The sequence below is a fragment of the Ambystoma mexicanum genome, chromosome 8 (assembly GCF_040938575.1).
Source record: "Ambystoma mexicanum isolate Mex_15411 chromosome 8, UKY_AmexF1_1, whole genome shotgun sequence".
NCBI lineage: Eukaryota > Metazoa > Chordata > Amphibia > Caudata > Ambystomatidae > Ambystoma > Ambystoma mexicanum.
Window position 1 is genome coordinate 458,118,680 of NC_090929.1, and position 25,004 is coordinate 458,143,683.

Consider the following 25,004-nt stretch of genomic DNA (forward strand, 5'->3'; position numbering starts at 1 on the left):
TTACTCTGCCCTCTTTTTTTGATTTAAGTAACGACCATTATGTATACCAGTAGCCATTGTTGGTACTCTCGGTGGAATGAAACTGTGGTAATTATTTTACATCATGAGGGATGCACTTTTAGACTGTTTCTTCCTTACTAACCCTGCTAGCATTGAACTTGCTTTATCATGCTTTTTCATATACAGGATCTTGCAACATTGTCATACCTTATGTCCAAGCACGGTTGGGTTCTTGTTTTTGACTCCTGCTTGTAGGTATTAGTATAACTTACTTTTACCGGTGGTGATTTTATCCCCACCCCTGAACTAGCACTTAAGTCATTTCTCTCCTTTCTGGTTGCTGTAGCCAGTCCACCCTTCTGCTGCCTGTCTTAGATTAGGGTTTTAGCATTTGTACATTTGTCCTATGTGCATGCACGCCTCATGTTGGTCATTTTATCATTACTTATAATCTGGTGGTTTTATATTTTACATTTTTACCATCTATGAATTTGGCCTTCTTACCATCAACTGTTACTATATTGTGGACATACATGCCTTGCCATATCATATTTTGCTAAACAATTCAGTTTATATTTGTCATCAACCTTGAGTATGCATTTTACATAGATGTATGGCATATTTACACCTTTTCTGTAACTTTACATTGGACGGCTTTGTTTGCCTTTTCTCAGCCGTATTGTCATTTATATGTACTGGTACTTGTGCACTATGCACTTAAGTACGTGTTTTTTGCTTTATGTGGTTTTGGCTTCCCATTGTTAAGTATGCGTTTCCACTCCATTCCATCATGGCCACCAGCGCGTTTATTCCATTGTATTGACCTCCACTGAGTCAATCGACAGAGCAGAAGGACTAACTTTGGTTCAATACTTATGTCAGTCATCCCTCCCACCCCCCTACGTGATCAAGCGCTCAGTGTAGCGCGAAACGCGTTGTTTGCAGGTCGTGCACCCGGCGTCCTGCCTCTGTCTGTGTTTTGTGTTGCTGCCTTTTGTGCATTTCAATTTATTTTAATTTTATTTGCGCAACCTTTTTTCCTTTTAACCATTAAAATTTTACATCTTTATTTATTACATGGGGTCCGTTTTGTCAATTTGTTTTGGAGTTTGGCATCCGCCATTGGCCCGCGGGAGTGCGGTTCACCCGCTCCTCTTTTTTTATTGATATATATTATATATATATATATCTGTCCAAATGACTGACTGTTTCTTCTGCAGTCCGTTGAAAAGCACTCCCCCAGTCAATTAATGTTGCTTCAGGAAACCAGTATAAAAAAAAATTGTCTTTATTGAATAAAAGTGCGCAACATATGGCTCATGAAATCCACTAGCATCGTGGTTCTCCCAAAACATATGGCCCTCGCATAGCAGAGTTTATGCGTTTCGCGGTTTCCTCACCGCTTGAGCACAAGAGGTGATCCATGTTTTCAAACATTTAAAATACCTCATGTGGCATGGTTTTAGGCATAGAAAGAGGACTAATTCTTGTGTGTGGTTAGTTGTCGGCCACCTCAGAATGGGAAAAACCAAACATGAAAGAGGGACTAATTACTTGCAATTGCATCTATTTGCCCAAATGTCCGCAATCTTTCACTGTGAAACTTCTGTTTTAAGATATAGTGGTGATCTTTAATTGTTGTCGTAAGCCCATTACAAAATTACTTCGTGCTTACGCATTTTGCTGATAGGGTAATACATTGTGCAGGCATAAGTGAGCAACAATATGTTACTTCATACTTATAACTATAGACGATATCGTATGTGTCATTATATAACTTCATTTGCAAAATAAAGTGCATAGTGCAATTCCAATAAAGTGCATAGTTCCTTAAAAGAGCAACATAATCATCTGTTCCCAGACATTCCCATGGTCATACATTAAAGTGCATAGTGCTCCAGATATTCCTATGTCCATACATTAAAGTGCCTAGTGCTAGCAGCCATAAAGGACACATCATATACTGGTTGGTAGACACTGGGTTATGGCTACCCATTAAACGCACCATTTACACAAAATATCGGATATTACTCTAATATACATGATGATAAAAGCCTGATGATAAAAGCCTGCAATAATGAGTTTAAAGCAGAGGATCTACAATTAAAAGTCTGGTGGCCATATTTGATTTGCTGGTTAAAATACATGAGAAAAAAGATTAGTTTTTATCCACACTTCGTCACTGCCTACTCTCACCATACACATGTAAAATTCACCAAAATTAGTTAGAAAATCACCATAAGTGTACCACTATAAAAAATGAACCCCCAACCGGGGTCCTACAAACACCAAAATTAGCACCATACTTTTTTACCCTTACGAAGACTTGAGAAGCTCTGACCGAAATACACCCTAGAGCAGTGGTCTTCAAAGTTTTTTGGGCTGGGGCCCCCCCTGAGCAAAGTTTGGGCAGGCCGCCCCCCCCCCCCAAGAGTACCAGATGGACCGTCTGTAGAAATCGCTATGAACTTGTGCCGTCACCGCACCCTACTCCCAGTACAGACAATGGACTCTCCCCACCCTACGCCCACCACTATCCCAGTGCTGCCGCCCATCCTGCTCCCGCCACAGTCCAATAACACAAGCGCATACACATCCATACATATTTAAATAAAAAATAAATCGCCATAAACGTACCTTCTGCAGGGGCCTGCACGTGGTTGCTAAAATGTCCCGCTCCAGGTTGCTCTGCCCATATGTGCGAGGAGGCGCAGGAGCACCCCTCGCACATACAAACATGCAGTGCCCCAGCCAGCATTTCCAATGAGCTATGCAAGGCTGGCAAACCAAAACACTGCCAGTGTTGCATTGCTCAGTGATCATGTGCGGCTGGGGAAATGAACTGTTAAAGGCAAACAGTGTTTCCCTTTGACAGTTCAGCCAGCCCAGGAGCACTCCCTTAGCTGGAAAAAGCAGCCGAGGGAGTGCTCAGTGTTTCACTGGGCTGACTCCTTGGCTCCTCCATAATGGGTGAGGTGGCCAGTGGGTGGACGCCCCCTCACCCATTATGGATGAGCCGGCAGGCTTGGACTGGCCTATAGGGCAATAGGATGAGGACCGTACCAAAAATGCAAAATGCTATTGTAAGCCAGTCAAAATGGGCCACTTTTTTGGCCAATGTGGGCCAGTTTGAGGAGTTACTTCACTAGGCAGCTAGTAGTTTTGACCATTGTTGTTGAATAAATATTCTTTAAATATCACCATTTGTTTACATTTGAACAAAAAACAACCCCTTGGGTACTTTTCAAACTGTCTGTGACTTAAGGACTGAATATCCATTTGCAACTGCTGGCCATTTTTTCATTGGTGCCCAAGACCGTTTGACCATGTGAGCTGCCCCTTCCCATTTCCTCCAATCTTTAAAAAGAAACTTTTTTTTTTACATTTCACGCTGGGCTCTGGTGCCCCCCCTGGGATGCGGCTGGGCGCCCCATAGTTTGAAGACGTCTGTCCTAGAGGAACTGGCCTTAGCGGATCAGAGGGATTATAGGTACAAAAATCAGAATATCCACATACAATAATAATATTGTTCAATAAACTCCCAAACAAAGAGGGGAGAACAAAATCCATCAACAGAAAAAAATCAAAATCAAAATAAATTGGTAACATTCTTAACACATGGACTCCTTAGACATATTAGCCCAGAAAGGTATACATCTCTTCATCTATGTTATGTCCTTTTGGGTACTTGCTCTCGAAGTCCAAGATGCAACATGTCTCTTTCTGGCAGAGTTTCTTTTCTCTATCTCTGCCTCTTGGATTTTGTTCAATTTTGTGAATGCCAAAGAAATGGAATCCCTCCAGGTTACATTGATGACAGTCATAAAAGTGTTTGGCCATTGGATAGTTCGGATCCTGATTTAGAATGGCCCTCACATGTTGCTGAATTCTTATTTTCAGTTTACATTTGGTGCTGCCTATGTACCATTTATGGCATGTACATGAAAGTACATACACCACTATTCAGCCCCACATGTGATTTTGTCTGTGATCATAATTGAATCACCTAAAATCGGGTGTATATAGTTTGAACAATTCTTGGCATATTTACAAATGCTGCATCTTGTGCATTTCGGAATGCCTGGCTTCTGTTTCGTAAGCCGTATTTCTTGTCCAGGCATTAACTCTTGTGCTAGACAGCTTTGAACCAGAGTGTCTTTGAGAGAACAGTTGCGTCTGATGCTGATTTCTGGGTAAGTTTTCAGAATGGGTGCAAGGTCTTTGTCAGCTCGCAAAATCTTCCAGTGTCTCGGATATATATTTTTGATTTCGGATGTTTCATTGTTGTAGGTCAGAATTAATCTTGTTGCATCGTTATCATTAGTGAACTCATTTGACAGGCGAGGTCCTATCAGAAGGCAAGATCTTTTTTTTTCCTTGCTTTAATGTATGCTTTTGAAATGACCTTCTTTGGGTAGCATTGATTCAGAAATCCCTTTGCTGCAATTTTGCTGTCAGAGTCATAGGCCTTCTGAGTTGAGCAATTTCTCATGTTTCTTATGAACTCGCCATACGGAATGCTCCATATCAGATTTTTTGAATGGCCGCTGGTTGCATGCAAAGGTGCATTAGTACCAGTTGGTTTCCTGTGTAATTCCGTAGTCAATGTCTCATCCACAATTCGAAGATTCACATCTAAAAAAGTTTAAAAAGTTTTACTGTGCGTTTCCGTGAAGCTCAGATTGTGGTCATTGTCATTCAGAAGCTTTACAAACATTATCCATGCTTTTTTCCGACCCTTTCCATATTATGAAAAGGTTGTCAATGTACCTGAGCAACAATACGATGTTTTCAGTAGCTGTATGATTATGTTCTGTCCAGACATCCGAAGCCTCCCATGGTAAGATTAGCGTAGATTGGGGCACAAGTTGTGCCCATCGCTGTGCCTTGCACTTGTCTAAAATATTCATTATTAAAAATGAAAACATTATTCGTCAGACACAAATCGATCATCTCAAGAATCATCTTTGTGTGTTCTAAAAGGTTTAGAGATCTTGTGCTTTAAAAAACGTTCACATGCCTTTTTCACGTATTCGTGCCCTATGTATGCGAGACCCCCAGAAACCCCCCACCTAACGCCTATACATTTTGAATTAACTTTACCACCCCACATATACATATGCGAACAAATGGGGGTCAGACTTTTGGTACTCAGTCCTTTTGACCTCTGTCATTTTGGCCTAACCCGAATAAACACCATGGATTTAGGGAGTACATTAAAAGTATGCCTTCCATGCTGGTATTCCTACCATGGTAAATTCTATGCGTTGAGTGGGTGCTGAGTGTCTCGTGTGCTCAGAACCAATCTTTCTTTATTGGCATAAAATTGCGGTGAGCAACTTTGCTTTTGGAACACTGTCCCAGCTTGGCTCATACTTCTCATTGAGCTGCTTTCTACTGCTCTTACCTGGAGGCAATCGAGCTCTCCGGAATCAATCTGCTAAACCTGATCTCCCCGGGGACTGACACGAGACTCAGCTTCAAAAACCCGACACGAGCACGTCAGAGTCGAGAAATTGCTGAGTGTCTCGTGTCTGGTGGCCTGGGGGAGTGGGGTGTGGAGCTCCATTCCACCTTCTAAATTTTGGTGTATCACGCTGCTTCTTCGTAAGGTAAGCTAACCTTGCAGCTTCAATTTTCCTTTTGATACTGTGAAATGACACGCAAAGCTACATTGTGTAGCGCAGGCGCTCAACATAAACGTAACACCTGCAAAGTCAAATTAAACATGACATGGCTAAAAGTTTGAAACATGCCCTACCATCATACGCTCAAATCACAGCATTTTTTGGAGCCAAAGACGGTGAGGAGCCTCGACACTCTTCAATAAGACACAAAGGGGTGAATGAGTCCATTTTGGCACAGACGTTGGATAATAACTCACTGTTAAATTTGGTCACCAATTTGAAAAGGGCCTCTATGGGGGGGTGAGCATTTACTGCCTGAAACGATAAGCCCGGAAGACGCTGCGATAATCAATTTATCATAAACACCGGACATGACAGTTTTCGCCTCACCTTCAGACTCTAACACAACTTAATCTGATGGGGAAAATGAGTCGTACACATCTAGTAAGACGATGGAAGGGCAACAGGCTGTGATAAAGGCTTATTTGACAAATGGAGAGTAAGATTGACGCTCGTTACGTTTGCTACCATTGTCGAGAATCTAAGTGCCAGTAAAGCACTCACCCATAAATTGTTAGATCTTCTGGTCTTTTTGACAGAAAACTGAGTTCAAAACCATGGTGGATAGCAAACAAAGGGATCATGTGTCTGATAAAGGGCTAGACCAAGCTCTATCAAAGGATCCGGGGAAGAAAGGGAAATTGGCTGCGAAACAGACATTAATGGGAAGGCACATTAAAGAGTCGACGACAAGTTGGGACTTTGAAGACGTGTATATCCCTCCTCCAACTGAACTAAAAAAAAAGTGCTCAAAAACAAAACGTTCACACTGAACCCATATAGACCACCAGTATCGATGAATTCTGTAATGGCCCCAATAAATCAAAACCAAAAAAATGGCTAGAAGGAAATTAGTTGGTGCGTATGCAAAGGCTCTTGGTTTCAAAACTGTGCTTCGGCTGGATCCAAACCCCAAGCATACTTGCAGGGACCTATTGGAAGAGGGGTCAGCAAAGTGTTAATAAAGCAGCAAATAAGTAAAGTCGATGGGAAAAAAGTGCATCTAGGCAAGGCTAGGGAAGCTCCATCAACTATTCTGCCCACAACCGTAACTAGGTTGGAGGAGAGTGTTCAGAGAAAGGGAAAAACAGACTATATCCCTACACAGCCTTTTGAATCAAAGATTGTACTGCCTATTATACATCCAATTAAACTAAAAGATAGGATCGATCACCTGGGTTATTTTGGAGAACAAACCTACATCATTTAGCCCATTCTTAAATGGAACAGTGCTTCCATCTATTTTAAACAACTTCCTTATTTGGAAGTCATTCAGACAACAGATATTTTGAAAATTGAGCTGCCACTATGGAACACCAACACGAAGTGGGCTTTTGTAGAGTTTGCATCAACAATGATTGTGTGCTCATAAGCCTTCATGTTTTAGCATTACATTATGGGCACATTTGATTGAATGACACTATGCTTAATAAAAAGCTGTAATAAGACAACAGAATGATTATGTGCATTTCTAGGTTGCTTACCAATGGGCCAAAAGTTCTAATGTCCCATTGTTGTTTTCTCACAAGGGTTTGAATGCATCTGCCCTAAATAATAGCATACATTTGAATTCTAGAGGGTAGGACACCCCCTCTCCACCCCCCCGTTTCAGCATTTTCCCTGCCCCTTGTCCTTCCTGCTTCTGGGCTGTCCCTTTTTGTACCGATGTTGAAATCCCATGCAGAGATCCTACTGCAGGCTGGATATACTTTAATTGCTTGCCCGAAAATTAGTGGGTGGAAGCAAGAAGAAAATAAACAAGTACCAGCAATAGGTCTATCAAACCTCACTCAAACATCCAAGAGAGCTGCGTCAAGAGCTCTACAAAGCCAGAGCAGACAAGCACGGGAAAAGACATCAGACACTGTTAGGAAAAGTTTGAATGCAGTACCCTCTGGAAACACTACAAGCAACTAGGATTGCAGGTGTAAGCAAGTTATCTAAAACTCCATAATCAAAGAACACAAATGTAAAACGCACATCAAAACACGAGAGTGGGGAAAAAAAGACTCGCACTCTTTCCAGTTAAGAAATCAAGTCCTCAAAATCCAGCAAAGTTGCTGGGGGGTCTCTAAGTTGAAGGGAATTAGCACATTTATGCAAATTCTCCCTACCACCACCAAGGGAGAATGAACAAAGAGACCAAACCTGTTTTGGCTCCAAGAGAAACACTCGAGAAGAACCTTTCCAAAAAGAAATGACGAAAAAAGAAGACCGGGACCCGTTTAACAAAGGGAGCTCAGACGCCATCTTGAACAACATGGCTCCCGCGATTTAACGTTACCGGAACTACAAATAGTTTGCGGTCTGGAAAAATCATGGTAGTTCATTGTAAAACCACTGCCAACAGCCATTCTAAGAGGAAAGGGTAGCATTTCACTGCTACATGAGTATCTAGACCCCGGGGATACCAAGTAACCACTCTATTGTAAGATAGGGTGTGCTGGGTCTAGGAATTCAAATGACTAGTAAAGTAATTTCAAACAGTAGTTGATCCCAGAGAAGGTATTTAAACCTTGGGAAAGCCTAAGAAGGTTTCCCTGTGCCACTGCACTGAGGGCGCTGTGTGACATAAATGAAAAAATGATGCCTATGGAGTTGGTTAGACTCCATAACCAAAGGAAACACAAGAGTAACACACACATCAAAATACATGAGAGAGTGGGAAAAAGGGTCACACTTTCCAGGTAAAAAAATCAAGTCCTCAAAATCCAGAAAAGTTGCTGGGGGTCTCTAAGGTGAAGGGAATTAGCACATTTTTGAAAATTCTCCTCTACAGACTCCAACTTCTGGATACCACTATGCTCCCATGAAGGTGCAAACTGACAAGTGAAAAACTGCTCAAGTTTGTCCTGGGTCTCATGGAATTCACAAGGTCACGCTCTTTCTTGGACTACCCTAAAGGTCAGTCCATATTGAAGGAGACCGATATAATTCCTACTCCAAGAGACCTGGTCTACCAAGTCTATATTAATAGACGGCTATTAAATCTTGTCCAACTATGCCACCCAGGTTAAGGAGGGGCGGGCAAGTGGCGGTGTTGCAATAGGAGTAAAGATGATCGGGGTCGGACCATATTCCCAAATGCGAAAATGACACCAAACGTACTAATGGGAATATTACAGCCCTCCACGTCCCCATCAGAGGAAATCCTGATCATTAACATTTATGATCCACCGGGTGGCTCTCTGACCTTGACAATACAGAACACACTAATAAGCGCCATCTCATATTGGTCTGAGAGATCACCATATGTCATGTTCTGTTGGCTGGTGAAGCCACCACGATGGGGTGAAATAGTTCTTGGTTAAAACTAATTCATTTCTATGACTTAGAATTCCTTAGAATTGCACCAAGGAGTGATATCAAACCTCAATATACATGGTCTAATGCTATCGAACATCCTTTATTATGGTATAGCAGATGCTGAATTGAGCATCGAATTCAGCCCAATCAGTATTGTGCACAGTAGTGCATTATGTTCGTTAATGGAGGTGAAAAACATGAAAAAATATGTAGAGACATGCTCTAAAATAAAGATGAACTTTGCTGGCAATAGAATACGATGGGAAAATAGGGACACTAAAATTGTGAATGGGTCTTTAAAGCACAACTTCCATGTTTTAGAGCATTTGTTAAGGGCGGTTGATTGGGATTTGATCAAAATTCTAAAATGCCCGATCCCATCTTTCACAAACGCAAAGAAAGGGCACATAAAGAATAGTACTCATAACTGCTCGAAATCTTTTGATTATGTCATCTTGTAAAAATTGAAGCAATACCGCAGGGACAGGATGGCAATATGAAAGAATGCAAAGCTATCCCCATGTACCAGACAGAAAAGTATAACTAATCTGGCTACAAGGTATAGGAACTGGCAAAAAATGCCTAAGTTGTCTATAAGAAGCATTGCTAGGCAGAACCTATTCTTGTGGCTAAAAATGAATAATACGGCTAGATTTTGGCGCAACTATAACAGTGACGGGCAAGCTGGATATTCTATATCCAACATCTGTATTCTCCCCCAGTAAACCGTTGCATCTGAGCGTGCAGCATGGAGTTAGGAAGGGATGCCTCGGGTGAGTGCATTTGAGGCAGAGATAAATTAGATCAATCTGGAATTAATCGTGCAATCTAAAGCATCACAAGCCGATTGTATGGGCAAAGTTGTTAGAAATTTACTTTGGTGATATAATTAAGACTGGCAAAATACCAAATAGCTGGTGCCAATTCATACCGGCCTGATATTCAAAAAGAGTGATAGATTAGTACCATCAAATTATTGTCTGTTGGCAAAGATGGATTTGAGCCAGAAACGGTTTGCCAATATATTATTGGAATGCCTAAATACGTGGTTGGAAGAGGGAAAATATGTTAAGCATATTCCAAACAGACTTAGAAAGAAATACAACACTACATCCAATATTATGATGATACAGTTTGAGGGATTTAAGCCCAAAAGGGGGAAAATAGACAAACAAGTTACTTACAAGTTATAACTCCCAAACCATCACCATCTACTTATTATACAGATCCCCGGGACCCCTAGATTCCTTCGAGGAAGACCTCAACTCCATCCTCTCCAACAACTTAAAAAATACCTCAAAAAGCCTTCTCTTAGGAGACTTTAACCTTGGCTACAATGACTCTAAAGACCCCCAAGGGTCCACCATTAACAACACTGTCAGAACTAGGCTACACCCAGAGAGTGTCTACCCCCACTCATAACAAAGGGAGAACCCTTGATTGGGTAGCAGACCACAACTGCGTGATTTCCATCACTGCCATCACACCGCAACCATGGTCAGACCACCACTTTCTCTCCTTTACACTTGAAGCGTCTAGCCCCATCACTAACAACACTCTAGCCACAGCTATCCCGACTAGAAGTAAGAAAAACATAACTGAGGAAAAACTCATCCCCCTCATTCTGTCAACCCTGAACCAACTCTCGGCCAACTCTAACCCCCACCACCTTGTTGAAAGCTACAACAACAGCATGTGCTCAGCCTTAGACGCAATCGCACCACTAAAGCTGAGAAAATGCAAGCCGATAAAACACCTGGTTCATGGCCCACCTAAAATCCCTTTGATTAGAGAAACGCAAAAAGGAACAAATTTGGAGACACTCTCCCACAGACAGCAATAAACTGATCCTCAACAAAATAGTTTCTACCTACAAAAAAGAAATCTTCCGTGCCAAACAAGAATCGTACAACCTGAGAATACTTCAGGCCAAATCGAGCACTAAAGCACTGTTTACCATCTTAAAAGAGCTAGAAACACCCATCCATGCCCCAGACACCTGTAAGAAAGATAAACAATGGTGTACCAGGATCCAAAATGCCCTGTCCAATAAAGTTGCAGGCCTTCAAATCCAAATTAATAAGAAAGAGGCTTTATCCAACACTTCCAAACCAAACAACACCCCCTGCGCACCTGTCCTCAATACCCTCCCCCCAACCCCTTCACCAGCGTCAGCTTCTCCAAAGTTTCCATGCTAGAAGTGGAAAAAAATCATACTCCGCCTCAAACCATCTAACTGCCAAGGCGACCTATGCCCACCTTAAATCATCAAAGACGCAGCAAGAGACCTATCTCCATTCATTACCAAACTTATCAACGCCTCCTTCTCATCAGGTACCATCCCCAACAACCTCAAAGAATCCTGGGTCCTCCCCCTACTAAAAAAACCCTCACTAGACCCAGCCGTACCCACTAACTACAGACCCATCACCACCGTCCCCTTCTTACTTAAAATCCTTGACAAGACAGCCTATCAACACATACAAAAATTTCTTGAACAAAACCATCTCCGAGGAGTCCGGCAATCAAGATTTAGACTCCAACACGGCACATAAACTGCTCTCATTGACCTCAAGGCCCAAAATGACACAGAGATAATGGGAAAACTGCCTTACTGCTTCTCCTAGACCTTTCGGCAGCATTTGATCTTGTTGATCATAAAATCTTATGTAGCCACTAAGACGTGGCTGCCCACTTCTCCCAAGAAGCCATTGGCTGGATCAAGTCATTCCTGAGCAATAGATCCATGCGCGTCTTTTCCACCACGGCCTCCACTGACCCCATCACATGTGGGGTCCCTCATGGGTTATGTGTCTCCCCTACACTGTAAACGTGTTCTCTAAGCCCTTGTTTGATGATCGACGGTCTGGGTGTCACCTACACTAACTAACCCAGATCCTCATCCCGCTGACGGGCGATTACAACACGGATTTGGCCTTGCGAGCAAGGTGTACCTCAACATCCAGGCATGGATGGCCTCCCATAGTCTATGCCTGAATGATGACAAGACCGAACTCATCATCCTGGGATCAGCCACAAACCTAAACAAATTGTACCACAACTACTCCAGTTTCACCATAGACGGCAACTCTATAAAGGTAGCCAAGGAAGTGAAAACCCTCGGTATCTACCTCAGCTCCACACTCTCCTTCCATAAACAGGTCAGCTCCATGGCCTCCACCACAGCTTACACATGCAAGCTTATACGTTCGGCCAAACCCTTCCTTTCCACCCAAAGCTGCATTACTCTAGCCAGAGCCCTCATATTATCCAAACTGGACTGTTTTAACTCCCTCTATGTAGGTGCTAACAAACAGGTTATCAACAAAATCCAGATCCTACAAAACATTGCTCTTAGAGCAGCGCTTAGCTTCCCTAAAAGAGAACATCTCGAATATTAGGAGAACTCACAACTGGCTCACCACCTCTCACAAAATCCTACTTAAGGTAGCCTCCCTCACTCACTCACTCACAAATGCCTTAACAATGCAGCGCCCCGGTACTTAGCCAACAGAATAACTAGATACACGGCCAACAGACACTAGAAATAGCAATGCTAACCTGCTCGCTGTTAGCGGATTCAAGCGAACTAAAATGGGCGGCAATAGCTTGCAGGTGAAAGCAGCCCAACATTGGAAGACATTACCATCCTCCGTTAGAGCACCGCAAACCTATCACCAATTTAGACGTAACTACATCCAGTGGCTAAAGAACAAAGACCAATAACTGACACCATATTGTAAATATGCTCAACTTGTAACCATCGCTCTGTCGCTCGTAATTGTACTTCACTGTCTCCTATGTAACTGCATTACCTCACTGTGTCCTTCGCAATCACATTACCTATGCTCACAATGTAAATTAATGTACAGCACTGTAAGCCGAGAATATACTTGTAATGTTTGCGCCCTCATACCTTCTGGTCCGGTGCGCCATATAAATAAACAAAACAAATTTACCAACTGTAACGTTCTTTCGATTGGATGTTCCTCCCAAGTATTCCTCATCTTAGATCTTAGATATTCTGACCTTCAGCTTTGCTGCTTCGGAAAAAAAATGCGTCTCTCTCCACCAGAGGGCGCTCCTCTCGAGGTCGCAGCGTCGATGTCCCTCGGCGGCATCCATCGAGCACCAACGTCATCCGCTGTATAAATCCTCAAGCGCGCCTGTTGGCTTCAGCTCTGTTTTTTCATATATTGTAGTCCATGGATAATAGTTAAAGGGCCGTGCCTCTTTTGACCCAAGCCTTAAAAGAATTGAGTGTAATTCATGTAAAATGTACTTTGGGGTTGGCTGGGAGGGTCGATGAGGAATACATGGGAGGAACATCCAATCGAAAGAACGTTACAGTTGGTAAGTAACTTGTTCATCGAATGGATTGTGTCCTCCCACGGATTCCTCATCTTAGATAGACTCCCAACGCAGTTTTGTCTCGGAGGTGGGAGGACAGAATTGTTCTAATCGTGTACAGAATGGAGTACAGATTTAGCAAACAGACTTCCTTGAGAAGAAGTGGAGTCCAGGGCATAATGTTTTATAAAAGGTATGCATGGATGACCATTAGAATTTTTCTAATCGTGTACAGAATGGAGTACAGATTTAGCAAACGGACTTCCTTGAGAAGAAGTGGAGTCCAGGGCATAATGTTTTATAAAAGGTATGCATGGATGACCATGTTGCTGCTGCACAAATATCTTGTACAGGGGCACCCCTTTTTAGTGCTGTTGAAGTTGCCATGCCCCTGGTTGAATGAGCTCTCAGTCCATCTCGTGGTTCTTTCCCAGCTAATCTATAGCATTCTGTTATAGCCAAAATTATCCATCTAGATAATGTTTGTTTAGTTACAGCAAGTCCCAATTTGCGGCCAGTGTACCCCACAAAAAGTTGATCACACCGACGTATTTTTGCCAATCTTGAAATATAGAAACTAAGAGCTCTTCTGGGGTCTAGTCTATGTAGTCGCTCCTCTTCCTTACTTGCGTGAGGAGGGGGGGGAGCAGGCAAGTTATTTTTTGTGACAGATGAAAATCCGAAACAATTTTTGGCAAAAAAGATGGTTTAACTCTAAGAACTACTTTGTCTTTATAAAAGATGGTGTGAGGACCACCGCTAGAAAGCGCCTGTAACTCACTTACCCTGCGGGCTGATGTCAATGCCACAAGAAGCATTGTTTTTAAAGTAAGGAGCCTTAGCGGACAAGAGTGTAAAGGCTCAAATGGAATGCAGGTGAGGAATTTCAGAACTAAATTGAAATACTACACTGGAACTTGAAAAGGTATTGGTGGAAATACATTATTTAAAACTTAAGAATTTAATTATTAAAAAGGTATCTTGGAAGTAAGATTCTTCCTCTGAAGAGCACTTGAAAATGGATAGTGCTGCTAAGTATCCCTTTATCGTACCAACCTGGAGCCCCAGATTAGCTAAATGTAATAGAAAAGATAAAATTGTGGGGATATTACATTGAAATGGGTCCACATTATTTTCTCTGCACCAGTTACTGAACTTGTTCCAACAACACCGATACAGAGATTTGGTTGCTGGCCTTCTAGCTGAAAGCAAAATCTCCATCACGTCATCCGGAAGATCCCAATCTTTATATCTCAACCTCTCAGAAGCCATGCGTGAAGGTTGAGTATGTTGACCTCCGGATGGAGAACATGACCTTCCTCTCGTGAGAGAAGATCCTCTCTTCTTGGAAGACGTATTGGAGGGCAGATGGACATGTCCAGAAGGTCTGGGTACCACGTTCTCCTGGCCCAATCCGGGGAAATTAGGATCATGGTTTTCCTGAACTTTCTCAACCTCCTGATTACTTGAGGGATCCCAGGGACTGGAGGGAATGCGTAGAGGAGTGGAAACTCCCAGTCCACCACAAACGCGTCCCCTAGAGCTCCTCTCGGAGGAAATTCACTTGAGCAGTACAGTTCACACCTCTGGTTGGTAACAGTCACGAACAGATCCACTTGAGGTGTTCCCCAAAGGGTGAAGATCTCTTGAATGACTTCCTGAGCTAGTTCCCACTCGTGGGAGACTGTGCTCTGCCTGCTCAGAGCGTCCGCTGCTGTGTTTTGCTCTCCGGCTAGATGAATTGCCGATAGAGAGATCCCTTCTTGTATTGCCCAGAACCAGAGCTGCATTGCCTCTCTGCACAGTGGTAATGACCCCACTCCTCCTCTTTTGTTGAGGTAGTACATGACCACTGTGTTGTCTGTCATTATCAGGACATTCTTTCCCCCGTACTGAGGGCAGGAAGGTCTTCAGCGCTAGTCTGATCGCCCTCAGCTCTAAAAGGTTGATCTGTAGTTTGGACTCCGATGGAGACCAACGACTGCTGATTGTTAGATAGTTGGTATGGGCTCCCCATCCCCGTGAGGGAGGCGTTCGTCACTACTGTTATCTCCGGCCATGGTTGCCAAAAAGATTCTCCTCTGAGGATATATTGTCTGCAAGCCCACCATTGTAGATCCTGTGCTACTTTGGCTGGAACTTGCAAAAGATCTGACATTTCCCCTGAGAATTGGGACCATTGAGTCCTGAGAGCCCATTGAAGGGATCCCATTCTCAATCTGGCTTCTGGCACCAGAAGTATGCAGGATGCCATCGGACCAAGCAACCTCAGAAAATTGAAGGCCAGAAGATACTGGGCATTCTGAAATTTTGTTACCATCTGCAGAATGTGGTGAGCTCTCTCTTCGGGAGGCGAGGCTTTGCCCGAGCAAGTATCCTGGACTGCTCCGATAAACTGGAGTTTCTTTGGTGGTATCATGTTTGACTTTTAAATTCAGAAAACCCTAGTTTCTGAAGGAAGTGACAAGTCTTGGACAGATGATCCTGGGCTTGTTCTGGGGAACGTGCCCTGATCATCCAATCATCCAGATAGGGATCGACATGAATCCCCCTTCTCCTGAGACTCGCTGCCACCACCGCCATCAACTTGGTGAAAACTCTTGGGGTGGAGGTTAATCCGAATGGCAGAACTCAAAACTGATGGTGAGAATATCCAATCGCAAACCTTAGGTACTTTCTGTGCTTGAGATGGATTGGCACATGAAAGTAAGCATCCTGAAGGTCCAATGATGCCAACCAATCCTGGAGTTGGAGAACCCAAGAATCTATGAAAGTGTTATCATCTTGATCTTGTCCTTCATTAGGAACTTGTTCAAGTTTCTCAAGTCCAAGATGGGTCTCAGTCCTCTGTCCTTCTTTGGAATGAGGAAATATGGGGAATACCAAAGCTTGTTCCTGTTATGCTCACCTGGCTCCCACAGGGGTGTTGATCAGACCCGGACAGCTGCGACTTCCTCCAACGTGAAGCGTAGTGCAGAGATGACAGACTGGACTGGACCGCCTAATCTCGTCTGCTTGACCCGTAGAAGTATTCTCCTGCAAGTGGTGAAAGGGATTTAGCCACCCGTGGATTCTAGTAATGGCACCCCACTGTTCTCCCCACTAATCACCACCGATATTCACTTTCAGTAAGCTCACCATATGTTTTTAAATGATGAGCTCTCCATCCTGCGTGGAATGCAGGGGCGCGTAGATACCAGTTACTTCACTGGTTTGAAGGCGTTGGAAGAGTTCCGGATGAATATTGACTCCGAGGTTCCAGGCGAGAACCCGTAAGTATAAGTTCAGAGAGTTCAATATGTCCAATGTTCACTCTTGTACATTCCTTTCTTGTGTTGCAGCTGGGTCCAAGGGAAGATTGTCTTGTGGCAGCTGATGGTGTTCAGGTAAGAGTCTGTATTACCCAACACTGTCCGGTAAAAGATGCGCGTCTTTAAATTGCTGGTTTCTCTCTCCTTATAGGTGCGGCGTAAGAAGTTGCGGTTTGTTACAGAATAATGCCTCCGGTTGTTTTTATCAGGTAAGTCTATGGTGGAGAGGTTGTATTTGTTGGCTCTCTCGGCTCACCTTATGTTTCTTTTGTCCCTTAGATGGTGGAATTCGGCAAAGAAAATGATGGAGGCTGCGCCGGATCGAAAAATGCTGTGAGGACTGGTGAGTATGGCACGGCGCTGCAGCTGGCGATGCGACGCGTGTAGAATAGTAAAATAGTCCCATCCAGGCCTCACGTTGGCTTGGATTCATTTGCAGCATGGTCTGCATGAGGTAAGTAAAGTATATGAGCCTGGCGCCTATGGCGCCATGGCTGAACCCAGGCAGCCGGGCTGCTGGGATTTTATTGAATATCTGTATGCCCGCTCCCGGGGCTGATGGGCTTGAACCGGATGCCCGGGGGTAGGCATCATGACAGTTCGTCGTTGATACAGGTACATGTTCTATTGCACCTTTCTGTAGGAGGGTTAAGACTTTTAGAAACAGGAGCGGATCTGGATGTTTGACAGAGTTGTATCCCAGTGGGTGATTCTGAGGGTAATGCCCTGCCATTCTTCCAGATGCTTTGAGATCCTGCCTCCAACTGGGGTCTTGTGGGTCAAAACCTCAGAGTGGTTTTGCGGTAGCTGCAGCAGTGGCTGAAGGGACAGATGTCGCTGCTGGGGCAGATCTAGCACCTTTTCCTCGCCCCGAGGAAACTTTCTTTGACCTCCGACTGGCCTGTCCTCTTCCTCTTCCAAATGAGGAGTAATAACGAAAAGGACGACCCCTCCAGGAAGATAAGCCTGTGTAGGGGCGCTGTTGAGGTTGTCTTATAGCAGCACTGAGATATTTAGCCGCCGCTTTGGAGGTCTGCAGCTTCTCCAAACTTTCATCCGCCTTGCTGCCAAACAACCTCGAGCCTTCAAAAGGCATATTAAAAACCTGGATTGCACATCCGGCGCAAAACCAGACTTTCTTGGCCACGCAAATCTACATAGCACCGTGCTAGTTGCCATGGACCTACTGATACTGTCAGCTGTGTCCAAACTTGATTGAAGGCATTCTCCCAAAGCCTCCTTTCCATCGCTTATTATGGCAAAAAAGCCATCACGTTCTTCATCTTCTGGGATGCGTTCAGCTGCAGCTGACATGCAGTCCCACAGGGTATATGTAAACCTTTCCAAGGTGCAGGTTACATTAGTGGATTTCAAAGCCATACTCCCTGATGTCAAAATCTTCCTAGACCATGCATCTACCTTTTTGTCGTCCCTATCCGGCGGGAATGTGGGGTATGCAGCATTTCTAGTGGAGGTAGCTGCTTGAACTACCAGACTTTGTAAAGATGGATGTTTGCTTAAGTATTCTGGATCAGAATTACAGGGTCTATATTTAGATACAAACTTTTTATTAACAGCCGGTATGGTTTCAGGCTGTTCCCATGCAGAATTAACCCTCCTTTGCAAGGCAATATGAAATGGGAGAATGGGGTCTTGCTGAGGTGTTCCTGATAGAATATTAGTCATATCATCATCTTGATAGACTGGTGAATTCCTACCCCATCCCATAAATTCAGTGACTCTATTCATTAGTTTTCTATAGCCCGCATCAACCTGCTCCGATGGGTCTGGTTTATCCAATTCGTATTCTGGAGAGGTGTCCAGACCACTTGCTGTTTGCAGGCATTCCTGTAAATCCTGAATTTTGGATTGAGGATCAATTAATTCCTCCGGAACAGGCCTCGTGCCAAATTTAACACCAGCAGAGGTGATTTCTTCATCTGCTGATGATGCCCCCTCGTAGATCGATGACCTGGTCCTAAAGAAATCATGCCTACTCTCAGGGTGAAAAACATTTTCGGGTAATGTAGGTTTATCCCTTGTTAAAAGCTTGGGCGTCGACAAAAACGTTGATTGTGCCAATGCTGTTACAACAATCTTCGATGTTGTCGAGGGAGCCTTCGATGATCTCGAGGCAGTCATCGAGGGATTTGTAGAAACCATCGACACTGTCGAAGGAGCCTTCGAAGACGTCGACTGCGTACTCGACATAACCTTTTTTAGAAGGAGTGGTCGAGGCCTTGTACTGGAGAGCCTTCGAAGACTTCAATGGCGTTGATGTCTACTTCGATGGCGCATGATAGCTTGACGACATCTTGTTTCCCTCTACCTCCGATTTATGCACCGGTAGGTCTTTTTTTATGAGGTGACCGGGAAAGTCCCTGGACAACCTCGACAACCTTTTGTTGGACTTCCTTGTTTTGGATCTTCCCCCGTCACGTTTTTTCATGAGTAGGGGCATGGTTTCCTTAGATTTTTTTTGAGGGGGTCTGGCCCGCGTTCTCAAATATCTTTAACATGGAAACTCTAAAGGCTTCCCATTTACTCAGAGTCATGCTTTGAAGGGCATGCTATCACTTCCTCAGAGGACGTCGAGGAAGAAGAGAGAGAGGGAGCTCGGTACCGTCTTTTCTTTGTCTTTTTAGAGGATGAAGAGGAAGACTTCCCGGATCTACTCCTTGATCTATATTTCTTTTGATGTTTTACCAAAGACTCGGCCGAGTCTTTCCCCTTCGAAGTAGACTTCGATGAACCCTCCCCCATCGCCAGTTTACCTCTGCATTCTTTTAAGGCCTTATGGGTCATCGACTGGCACGAACCGCAGTCTTCAATTCGGTGGTCGGAACTGAGACAGCAGAGGCAATTTTTATGTGGCTCGGTTAAGGACATTTTCTTTCCACATTTTAGACATTTTTTAAAACACGTCTTCGGTGTGGAAGGGTTCGATGAAGACATTATTTTCTTCACAAAAGACTAAAGTGCCGTTTGTAAAGATCCGAAGCGAAGCTAACGGAAAAACGGAACTGAAGCCAACCGCCGGGCTCGAGGCATTTATACAGCGGATGACGTTGGTGCTCGACGGATGCCGCCGAGGGACATTGATGCCGCGCCCTCTAGTGGAGAGAGACAGAAAAAAATTTCCAAAGCAGTAAAGCTGAAGGTAAGAATACCCAAGATCTAAGATGAGGAATACGTGGGAGGACACAATCCATTCGAATATACTGTTATGTTGATTTTTCCAAAGCCTTTGACCTAGTTTCCAGAGTAAAGCGTTGGGGGAAATTGGAAAAATGGGGCATATATCCTGATCCGCTTTATTACATTCAATCTGTGTACACAAATACATCCATAGCTGTACGTTTTAGCTCAGAAGGTTGTCTTTCAGAATATAATACGACTCACCAGGGATTAAAACAGGGTTGTGTTTTGGGCCCAGTTTTATACAACCTTTACACAGCAGATATATAATCAGCGTTTATAAGAAACTCCCTCCACCCCAGCATTAATGGTGTTAAAATTATATGCATGTCATATGCTGTCTGTGATGCTGGAAATGCATCGGAGGGACAGGGCCTCCGTGTCCTTGTCCTTTACGGCTTTTTATTGTGTGTTCTGTTGCGTTTTCCGTGCAGGAGTTCATGTGGGACTCCTGGCGGTGCAGCTCTCTTTTGGTTTGGTGAACAGACCCGTGGGATACCTTTATGGCACCCATGGGTAGGGGTACAACCCTGTGCCCCTAGTGTATGTTTTTGGGCACCTGTATGAGACCCACAGAGCAGGGTACGGGCTGGTGGCAGCGCCATGCTGAAATGACTGGTGCCCTGAGAGTCCTCCATTTTGGGATGCCCAGCCCCTGTCATTGGAATCGGTAGATTCCTGATGGAGACAAAATGGCCCCCATGGCCTCTTGCCTTCATCACCTGTTACCTTGATCTTCCCGAAGTCGTGGGAAGCCCTGCCTCTGTCCCTTCCCCCTGACTGGCTGTTGGGTGGAAGTTCCATATATGGTAGTGTGGGGAAGTGCCGACCAGACTGGCTGGAGCCTTCTCAACGACCGTATGTTGTGGGTGGGACCTGTGTGAATGGAGTGTGTGACGAATATGCATTGCATGTTGTGGCTGTCTAGTATCTGGCGTTTGACACAATGGTTGAGACAGCACTGCCCGAAACCGGTATGAATGCAGCTTGGAGTCTTGAATGACTCGGTACTTGTCCCAATACACAACTTGTTGTGAGTGTCTGGAGAGAAGTGAATGGCCTGAATACCTTGTGTGCCCGATTGGCTGCCTGCCTGCGTGAATGCCTGTAGTCGTGCTTGGATGCTTGAGTGTGACCCAGCGGAATGAATGGGAGATCAACAGTATATCTGGGGACTTCTCACTGCTAGGAATCGTGTTCGGAAGCTGAAGTCCACTACGACGAGTAACTGGAGTAACTGAAGCTTAATCTTGAAGCCCTGCTGGACGAGAAGAATTGCTGTTGCTCTCCTTTCGCAATCTGAAAGCTGCTTGCCTCCAGAACTGACCCAGAGAGGACCTGGTAAGGCACCCTCTTCCCGAGCTACGAGGGACCATCGTGCACAGCTGATCTTTGCCTAAGCTCCCTGGTAGACAGACCTTCGACAGGCTGCCGACCCGATACGGGGATTGCTGCGGAACTCCAAGGAGAAGCGCCCAGACTGTTGTCCACCACTGTCGCTGGCCGCCGTCGCCGACTGGGGCCGCCGTGCTCTCGTTGCCTAAGAAACTTAATTGATCTAAGGACGCTCTCGTCCACATCGTCGCCGCTGTATCCTGCCGGAGAAGGCCTGACCGTCAACGCGCCGAGGAGCATCCACCGGTGGACTTCCTGCCACCCAAAGACCACAGAGACGCTGATGACTCGACGCCCTTGCTAGGCCACAATTCTTCAACTCTTTGCAGTCCAGAACTATCAACACCGAGGTGCCTCACACGCCTCTTCCCTGCAGGATGTTTACGCTTCCACGTCAACAAGCACTGGAAGGAACAACGCAGCCACTTCACTGTCGTAGCTCGACCTGTTCTCCGTCAGACGTTCGACGACCCGCGACTCCTGCCTTAAAGGGAGGGCACTCAAGAAGGGTTGTCAATTTCCCCGACGAGGAACGCTACAACGCCAGGTACTTTGCGGGTGCAGAACTATTGGAAAGTCTAGTGGGAACAATATATGGACTGGGCTTGTATCTTTCTTCTACAGGTTGCCCAGGTGGGGTTTAGGGGGGTGGGGGGGATCTCCACACAGAACTGTGTCTAGGTAGCAGGACCAGTATTTTGCCAATTGCTTAACCATCTTGCTTTCCTTCCTCTCTCTACTGCTGGTTTCCTCTTTATTTTGATCTGTGTGTCATTCTGACCGTATGCACTTTAAGGAGATCTAATAACATTAGTGGTACGACTTTAGAATTGTATATATTTACCATGGTTGATTTTCGGAGTACAAAGTGAGTTATCGTGATCGTGTATACGACCTTGAATATTAATTATATAAAGACTGTTTTAACCGATACATTCCTTTGTGGGTGCTTGGGGACTACACTGTACTTAAGAACCAGCTCGCATCACCATCTGAGAAGCTAGGCCTTGATTGCTCGACCACGATACCAATAATAGAGAATCTTGGCAGGGGTCCTCTGTGCCTCTCCTGGTCCTCTGTGCCTCTCCTTTACCATATAGAGAGCGGAAGTACAGACCCCCCCCGGTCTTTACACCGATGACATAATATTTGATCAGACACAAATTGGTCTAAAGCGTACGTTGGATGCATTGACAATCTATGCAAAAGAAAATGTAATGGTTACAAATAAAATGAAAACAAAAACAATGTGCTTGGGACGGGTTACAAGTTGCTGCCAGAAAACCTCAGTGGTACATGGAAAATATTGCCCTAGAGAATGTCAAGAAAGTGGTGTACTTGGGCTTTCCTATATGGGTAAAATCTTCGGCGTCCCATTATGAGGCCTTTATACACACATACATTTGGAAGAGATGGTTAGCCATAAAAGCCTACATAGAACATTGTGGAGGACAAAATACTGAAGGATTCATCCAAATTTACAAAGCCAGCACAGTTCCTGCAATTCTGCTTGCATTAGAGGTTCTACCATCTGTACATATGATTTGGCTGGACAAGCTTGAGGGTAAAATACTATGCTCAATTATCAACTTGCCTCAAGGTGTCCCAGTTGAAGCCCTGAGATTAGAATATGGGTTGCAATCTCTGTTCTCATTGTGGTCGGTAAAGAAGGCGCTGTTGTATTTCATATTGGGCAAAACAAGCTGCAGCTCTAAACGTGTATTACAAATGGTTGGTAAAGAACTGCAGATGGTCCCTCAGAACCATGTTACCAAGGACCTTCATTTGTTTACAAAACTATACTTGACTGAATTGGGTCTTAATTTGGAAATGTTGGAGGGTTGCCCCGATATGGAAAAACCACTAAAGAGAAAGGCACAGGGATTGGATCTGTATACGTGCATCGATAAATAATACGGCCTCAAGAGAAACATGGAATTTGCTTCTCAGGGCTGCAACAGTGGTCAACTGCGTAGTTATTTAATTAAATGGTCAAACCCAGAGCTCAGGTGATTCACAATGCAATTTCGCTTGAACATATTGCGGACTAAGGAAATCACTAGCAGATGGAGGAATGCAGAAATACAGGATATGATTTGTAGGCATTGCTCACGTGAAGGTGAGACGAGAAGGCATACATTGACCTAATGTATAGCGCTGACAGACCTCTACACAAGAGGGTAAAGAGGTTTTGTCAGTTCCTTTGCAAACAGTGGGGATCAATTTTGGGCTAGCTTGATGGGGGCAGAATCGGTTGTTATGAACATAGCTGCTTATTATATTTGGAAGCGAGCCATGAGGGATGTAGTAGAACCTGCTGTTCCTAATAGATATGTTATATGTTATCAGAATGAAATAGATCTAAAAAGATTACACATCTTTAATTTGTTGTTTTAATGATTTAGTTTATTTTGACTTATTTTTCATTATTTGTATTTTAATGTCATAGTGAATTGATAGGTCATTTTATATTGTAAAGTTGAGATTTCTTGTGGAATTTGCAAAAAAGTTGAATAAATAAACTATATGCACAGCAAAAATTAAATAAATAAAATTACATTCTAGGGATTTATCTGATGATGCAACATATAGACTTCACTGTGCGGTTAAAAAACTCTTAGCAAAAGGCAGTCAGGCTTACCTCGTTATAAGGTGAGAAAATGAACTGAAAGATTATCATCAGGCCAATCAGGATTGGCTGCCTTTCATAGAAACCAAATGCAGTAAAGAGTTCCTTTTGACCAATCAATACCGCAAAGAGGAAGAAACAGAGGAAAGAGTTCATCTGCAAAAAAAAGTGGTAAGCAGACCAATGATTTGTCATTCAAATATAAATGCCACATTGAGATCAAAATACAAAGCATTTTCTTTAACAGCAACACAGACATACAACATACATCTTACTAATGGCTATTCACCGCTCACAGGTTTCAATACCTCAACATTATGGCGAGCAGCAAATATAAGTAGAAGATGAATACATCCAAAGGGGCTGTAACCAACTAATCGGAGAAGCTGCCAGTCAGTATTCAAAATGCTGGCACCTTACAGCAGAAGCTGGAGGGTGACACTGTAGATGCTACCTAAATAAAGCAGCAGTCATGAGGAAATACAGGAGATGCCACCAAGAAATAGTGGGTATTGCCAGCCAACAGAATTGGTTGAAGCCAAATCAAGCGAGTGGGGATGGGAGTAAGAAGGGAAACCACACATCGGGTCAAGTGTCCACATACTACCAGTCAATACAGTGGACATGGGCCGGATGGACATTCATGGTTAAAGAACAGCACAGATTGAGAGGAGCTTAACCAGAGCAAAATGAAAGGGCCGAGGGAGGTCATCCACCACCAACAAACCATGGTGTTGGAAAAGGAGAGATTATGCCATCCACTTACAAGGAACGTTACCTCCACCCAATGTGCTGAAGAGAGAAATTGGTCAATGGAGGCCCCATTAATCAATAAATTGGTGTCAAATAATGGGATGGACTGAACAAAAATATGAACGAGCAACAGCTGCATCATCAATATCCCATAAAATAAACCCTACAAACACTTGAAAATCAACAGTACCAAAAACAGAGTTATCCAACTGACAGTCAGAATAGGACGGATATCTAAGCAATGTATAACACCTCCCTAACTTCAGAGGGCAACTCAACCCACCATCTACAATGCAATGTAGCAACTGAAGTTGTCCCTACACTCTATGAAACCGATAACCTAAAACCACACGCAGCTTCCAAAATAGGAGTTGA

At 44.0% G+C, this 25,004-nt stretch overlaps 1 protein-coding gene across 1 annotated transcript in view; it reads right to left on the reverse strand.

The window, feature by feature from the left end:
* Nucleotides 1-25,004, reverse strand: part of ZMPSTE24 (zinc metallopeptidase STE24) — a 413,896-nt gene that overhangs the window by 73,295 nt on the left and 315,597 nt on the right. The window contains exon 9 of the mRNA XM_069610066.1: nucleotides 23,889-24,032. Within this exon, the coding sequence (XP_069466167.1) occupies nucleotides 23,889-24,032 (144 nt within the window). The remainder of the gene's footprint in view (nucleotides 1-23,888; nucleotides 24,033-25,004) is intronic.